General features: G+C 28.7%; 1 protein-coding gene across 1 annotated transcript; it reads right to left on the bottom strand.

The window, feature by feature from the left end:
* Nucleotides 1,278-5,516, bottom strand: LOC107642422 (ubiquinol oxidase 2, mitochondrial). The gene is made up of 4 exons (XM_016345772.2): nucleotides 5,216-5,516; nucleotides 4,387-4,515; nucleotides 3,119-3,607; nucleotides 1,278-1,583 (listed from the first exon to the last, which is right to left on the bottom strand). The coding sequence occupies exons 1-4, from the start codon at nucleotides 5,477-5,479 to the stop codon at nucleotides 1,524-1,526; spliced, it is 942 nt and encodes a 313-aa protein (XP_016201258.1). The 5' UTR covers nucleotides 5,480-5,516; the 3' UTR covers nucleotides 1,278-1,523.

The raw sequence follows: 6,591 nt of genomic DNA, 5'->3' as shown, positions 1-6,591 counted from the left end.
TATATGGTTAAAATATAGAGAAGTGCTACACATATAAGTCATTTGGTTTACAAGTCACATAAATTGAGAGAAATTTAACAAAAAGTACGCTGGCCCATATTCGATTTTCATGACGTGCTTCGCCTTCCTCCTTCTCTTCCTCATCTTCTCCTTCTTCTTCTCCTACTCTTCTTCTTCTTCCTCCATGAAAACGAGTTTCTTGTCAAATTTGTTCGATCTCCTTTGTGCGTTCTCTCTTTGCCTTTTCATTCGTTGTTTTATCTGCGTTTATCATTGGTATTCTTGCTTTGTTTTTTTTTTTTTCGATTTTTATAGTTTCTGAAATCAAGCTTTGAAATCGTTTTGAAGATAATGGAACTTCAGAAATACACCCAAACGATTACAGAAATACACCCAATCGATTACAGAAATACACCCAAACGATTACAGGAATTCACCCAAACGATTATAGAAATACACCCAAAGGATTACAGAAATACAACCAAAGGATTACAAAAATACACCCAAAGGATTTAAAAAATACACCAAAAATTCGTTGAAGTACACCTTATGCATAATTCAGAACTCTTCCTCTTTCTCCTTCTCATATTCTGCTGCTGCTTCTTCTTCTTCATTTTCTTATTTCATATTCTCATCATTCTTTTTGGGAGGAAAAAATCAAACAAAGAAAAAAAAAATACATAATGTTGCAAAATCAAATGAAGAAGAAATAAATGACTTGTATGATTTGTATGGAAAAAGGCTTGTACGTGGAGAATTCCTCTAAAATATATTTACTTAATAAGGAAGGTAACACTTTTAGCTAACGAGATATATTTTAAAATTTAAATGACATAATTTTTCTTTCTCACTTAGAGGTCTCGGGTATAACAATTTAAGTAATAATATCTTGAATCATATCTCTACTTGTATGGAAAAATGCTTGTACGTGGAGAATTCTTCTAAAATATATTTACTTAATAAGGAATGTAACACTTTTAGCTAATGAGATATATTTTAAAATTTAAATGACATAATTTTTCTTTCTTACTTAAAGGTGTCTGGTATAACAATTTAAGTAATAATACCATGAATCATATCTCTTTTTGCATAGTTTGTGGTACGTCTATCATGAATCATAATTTTAAACATATTCAATACAAAAATAAATCTTTTTAGCAAATAAATTAATTATTATAAAAATTTAATTAATTTAATTAATTAAAGTTTCTAATGATAATTAAATTTTCCCTTTAACTTGACAAGGATCGCAGAAGCCAACAAGGAGTATATCATAGATGAAAACTAAAATTTAAATCGATCATTTATTAAGATATTTTACAAATTTTATTTGAATACATGAGATTTTTGTCAACGTGTATTGACAAACTCTTCATTCCCCACTAAATAACTCAACTCACCAACTTTGTACAAGATACATCAGCATTATTCAGATTATTATCCATAACAAAACACAACAATATTGTTGTCACAAACCAACATTTTTATTTATTCTAGGCTTCTAGCCAAAGACCCTTGAATTCTTAGTGATACCCAATTGGAGCAGGAGTCTCTCTTAGTTCTCGGCCTTGATAATGCACATCCTGCAATAACATCACCATCATTCTTGCATATTACATCACACAATATCTCCTTTAAAATTTTTCCCTTTTTTCAGGTTTTTTAAATAAATAAATAAATAAAATTCTAATACATATGAGATAAGTGTAATGTATATCATTGCCACTAAAAACATGATAAGTAATTTATTTATGGGCAAAGTATAGTTTTTGTTTCTAAAGTTTGACAAAAGTTTTAAAAATACCTCTAAGTTTTATTTTATTTTAATTTTGTTCCAGAAGTTTTGGATTTGCATCAAATATACTTTCGATGGCTAAATTTTCAAAACATTTAAGACTAACCTAACAATAATACATGAAAATTATGTTTGATTTGCTTGTGTTGAGGGGTTGTTCTTATAAAATTGTTGTTGAATCGGTCTTAAGTTTTTTGAAAAATTAGCCGCCAGAGTATTTTTATGCAATTCGAAAACTTTTGGAACAAAATTGAAATAAAATAAAACTTATGGGTATTTTTGAAACTTTTGTCAAACTTCAAGGACAAAAAGTATACTTTACCCTTTATTTATTTATTTATTTAAGAAATCCATCTTTTCCTTTCTAGTATATATTCTAGTTTTTACTATAAGATTCGATAAATAAAATAGGTTTAATTACTCTGTTGGTCCCTATAGTTTCGTAAAATTTTCAATTAGGTCTCTATACTTTTTTCTTTTTAATTGGGTTCCTGCACTAAATTTTTTTTTCAATTAAGTTCCTCTTAGTAGTAATTGGCTTAATTTTATAGGGATCCAACTAAAAAAAAGAATTGGTATAGGGACCTAAATAAAAGAAAAAAAAGGTGTAGGGACCCAATTAAAAAAAAATTTGGCGCAAGGACTCAATTAAAAGAAAAAAAAAAGTATAGGAACCTAATTGAAAATTTCGCAAAACTATATGAACCAACAAGAGTAATAAAACCAATAAAACATCTAGTTACCAAATCCTTCCCCTTATACATAAGGGCATATCAAGTGAGATAAATAATTTTTCTTACAAGATATAGTATATAATTGTTCTCTATTTCTTTTATGTTGTAAAATTATATATATTGAAAAAGATTTGAAATCAACTCTTAGTTAGTTGAAGAAAAATTGGTATGCTAATAAAACTGAAATTATATATAGCATTATGAAAATCGATCTAAATTAAAATAATGGAGAAGGTAATCATCACACCTTGAAGGAACTAAAAACTTATTAGGACACTAATTAAGTTTATAACTAAATATAAAGAGTTTAAGAATTTAATTATGATCCACTAACTGACAGTGTAAAACGTTTTATATAGTCGTATAATTACGTTTATTCGGTCAATATAAAAGATAGTTATTTTAGTGATGTGAATGCATGCGTAAAATTACTTTATAGATGAGTTTTATGTAAAGTTATAGATGAGCGGTTAAATGATTTGATTGATTTAAATAAATTTTCATGTAACGACTCTTAGTTATTAAGTTCATGCGAGGTTTCCACTTAATTAAATTCATAGTTTTATTAACCAAAATTGGTGAGAATTACCGATGCAAAGTGATTGACATCACGGTGGTGTGCTTCGTCGGCTCTAACAACCATAACCACATCCCTTAGAGTAGAATCAGGTGGAAGCTGCCAATAGTCGATGGCTATGGCTGGTGCTGGCACATTCTCTATATTACCCTTGTCAAGCTCCTTAAGAAACTCTGTGTAGGAGTGTATTGCTTCCTCTTCAAGGTACCCAACCATGCGGTGTGCAAATTTCGGAGACACCAAATACCCCAACAAATACGCATTCAAGAAAACACCTTGGACTGCCATTACCAGAGCACGCTCCAACCATTTTGGATCTGACACCTCCATGAACGTCATTAGGTGCATGCGCTCGTTCTCTGCTTCTTCTAGCAGTGCTTTGATCCACCCACCACTGTGCTCGAATCGCCGCAGCGATTTGCAGTGTAGGAGCATGCCTGCTACCATGCCGGGGACAGCCGCAACTGTCTCTAGCATCATAGCTCGGCATCCGTATCGCTTCTGTACATATAACATTTGCATACATAAAGATATTTGATTAAAGGTAGCTACTAGTATAAAATATATGCTAAAATGTAAATATACTTTGAAAATAAATTAAACCACACGTATATTTATACATGAGGAGTGTTAGGGATAACAATTTTTATGTTTTGTAACCATTAATTGGCCATTAATAATATTTTTAATGGTGTGAGATTACATCTAATGGTGAGAGATCACTCACTTTTCTTTTAATGGTTAAGTGCTGGCCACAAAACACAAAAGTTGCTGGCCTCCTAGACTTTCTCTTTATACATAAATACATTGATAACTGATTTTAATAGCTAATATTGGTGTATAAATAATATTTTCTTTTATGTATACTAAAAATAAACTATTAAATCAGTATTATATATTATAATATTAAATATAGAAAAAGTCTAGGGACCATCAACTTTATTAAATTCTTACCAGCATGTAATCAGTAAAAGAAAAGTGAATAATTCCACCCCATTGGATAAAATCTTACACCATTAAAAACATCATTAATAACTACTTAATAGCTAGGAATCACAAAAATTGCTGCCCTAGCACTCCTCTTAAATATATTATGTCGGATTGTCTACTCTTGTTGAGATGAATTGGAAAATATAGAAGCAAAACCAAGTAAGGAAACATCACATGCATCATTTCATGCATGCTATATTGATCCGAGAAGCAAAAGTAAAAGAAACTAACCTAGCTAGTAGGAAGATACATGCATGCATGAATACAATTATAAACTAAGTAGTGGAAACCTGGAAAAAGATATCAGTGGGATATCTGAGACCCTTTACAGTCCAAAAGGCCATCTTGTCCGTAAAGGTCTTAGGCGCATGATGCTTCTCCAGATCAATGCTTATATCTGCTTTGTAACTCTCCCAAGGCTTCATATAACACAAGAAAGATCAACATCAAATAAATTTTTGATTTAATTATATTCTATTGATTTTTATAATTTTATTAAATTTATAATTAAAATTTTATATTTTTTTTTCATTTTAATTCCTACATTATTTTTAATTTTATAATTAAGTTCTTTCTAGTTTAAAAAAAATAGAATTAACTGAATATTTCTTTGCAGATTGAAGATATTTATAATTAAAAACTCAAAAATGCTATTCGTACACCAAAATCAGTCATTAAAATTAGCCACCAATGTATTTGTGTATAAATACATATGTAATTTAATTTATTTTCAACGTGTATCTTTATTCCCGTATGTATTTTATACTGGTGGCTGATTTTGGTGTACACTTAGCATAATTCTTAAAAACTTAATTAGATTTTTGACAGCATGTATATATTTTGAGAGAAATATTCAGTTATTTTTAACGTTTTTTACATAAAAAAAATTAATTACAAATAAAAATAGTGTAAAGATCTAACTAAAAAAAAATATAAAGACATAATTAAAAATTTAGTGAAACTATAAAGGCTAAAATAATTAAACCTAAATTCTCTAAAACTAAAATTAAAATTGTCATAAAACTATATATTTATTCTAAAAGTTTAAACTATTAGAACGAGATTTGATTATATTATATATCTCTAGTAAAAATAAAAGAAATATGCATATATACATACCCTGAAGCAATTCCATTTCCATTGTGAGCCATCATCTTTGGTAACCTTAGAAGGCTGAATTCCCCAATAACTCACAATACCCTCACTACTATTATTCTCTTCAACCTTCTTCTCCTTCTTCTTCTTATTATTATTATTATCTGAAAAGGTCAAAGTGGTCATAGTGTTTCTTACACCATTTCCATGAATAAGAGGGCCTCTAAACCAATAGCCTAACTCCTTGGCCACCCTGCCACCACCACCACCACCCTTCATCATCATCATTTGAGGGACTATTATTATTTTGACTTCTTGTATTGGTGTGAAGAAAAAAGGCTTAAGGGAGGAGGATTTATATACTTTTTTTTTTTAAAGTTGATAATTATTGAATAAAAAGTTTTAATATAATTTAATTTTGAAAAAAATGACAAACAATATTTTTTTTTAACTAATAATCGGTTAATATTTGTAACTATTAATTTTAGAGGATTATTTTTTTAATTATATAATGACTAAGTTGATTAACAATGATTGGTGATAAGATCAACTTGTAGAAATATCTTGTGATTTCAAAGGAAAGAAGTAATTTTTTATATTACATCTTGTATTATTTAATTAGAATTATCTTCGTATATTTGAGCTGTAGTAATGTATTAGTACTACACTACTATGTCGTACCAATTTGGCGGCTCTAGATAGATATCATAACAAAATCAAAATCAAATTGTAGAAAGAACTGAAAGATCATTATGAGAATCGAGTAATTTAAAATTATTTTAGTTAAACAGTGATTGGTGGAAAAAAATGGAATTTCATAAAATATCCTATGAATTCAAATGAAAAAGTAATAAATTCTTATTACATCTTGCATTATTTAAAATTAAATGTATTGCATTTGTACTACAAAATTTGAGTTCCCCGTCGTAGAATCTGTACTTCACAGCAATGATGCTGGTCATTTATTGATTTTTTTTCCTGGCAAATTGATCAATTAAAAAAAAAGAAATTATATAATAAAGTCTGATAATTCTTGGAGACCAAGTTCTTCAAGTTTTTAACCTCCAATCATAAACGCATTGGAATATTCCTGTCACGGTTTGCTTTACATGCATGAATCTCTTGTTCTTCCATCTCTTCACGTCAACTAGTACTATTTAATTATTTATTATATGTGACGTTGACTTATAATATAGCTCTCAAAGTCAAAACAGGAGGGCCACATTTTAAGCTAAAGCATAAGTATATTATCTATTCTTAATATATAAAAGTAGACGAATAAGTTTATCATATTATTTTTAAGATATTTTGCTCTTCTTATTAATATTATGTTAGCAATATTATTTATTTGGCAAAATTTTAGAATCAACCACTAAATTTTTGTTAAATCAACAATCAAC

The sequence above is a fragment of the Arachis ipaensis genome, chromosome B05, assembly GCF_000816755.2.
Source record: "Arachis ipaensis cultivar K30076 chromosome B05, Araip1.1, whole genome shotgun sequence".
NCBI lineage: Eukaryota > Viridiplantae > Streptophyta > Magnoliopsida > Fabales > Fabaceae > Arachis > Arachis ipaensis.
This window is presented reverse-complemented; position numbering and strand designations above follow the sequence as displayed.

What these genes read in the sequence shown, in the direction of transcription:
- LOC107642422 (XM_016345772.2), bottom strand. Translation starts at nt 5,479, where the DNA reads ATGATGATGATGAAGGGTGGTGGTGGTGGTGGCAGGGTGGCCAAGGAG. An exon ending in GGAAATGGAATTGCTTCAGG is followed by an intron (nt 4,516 to 5,215) that starts GTATGTATATAT and finishes TGTTATATGAAG; the next exon opens with CCTTGGGAGAGTTACAAAGC. An exon ending in CCACTGATATCTTTTTCCAG is followed by an intron (nt 3,608 to 4,386) that starts GTTTCCACTACT and finishes TTATATGTACAG; the next exon opens with AAGCGATACGGATGCCGAGC.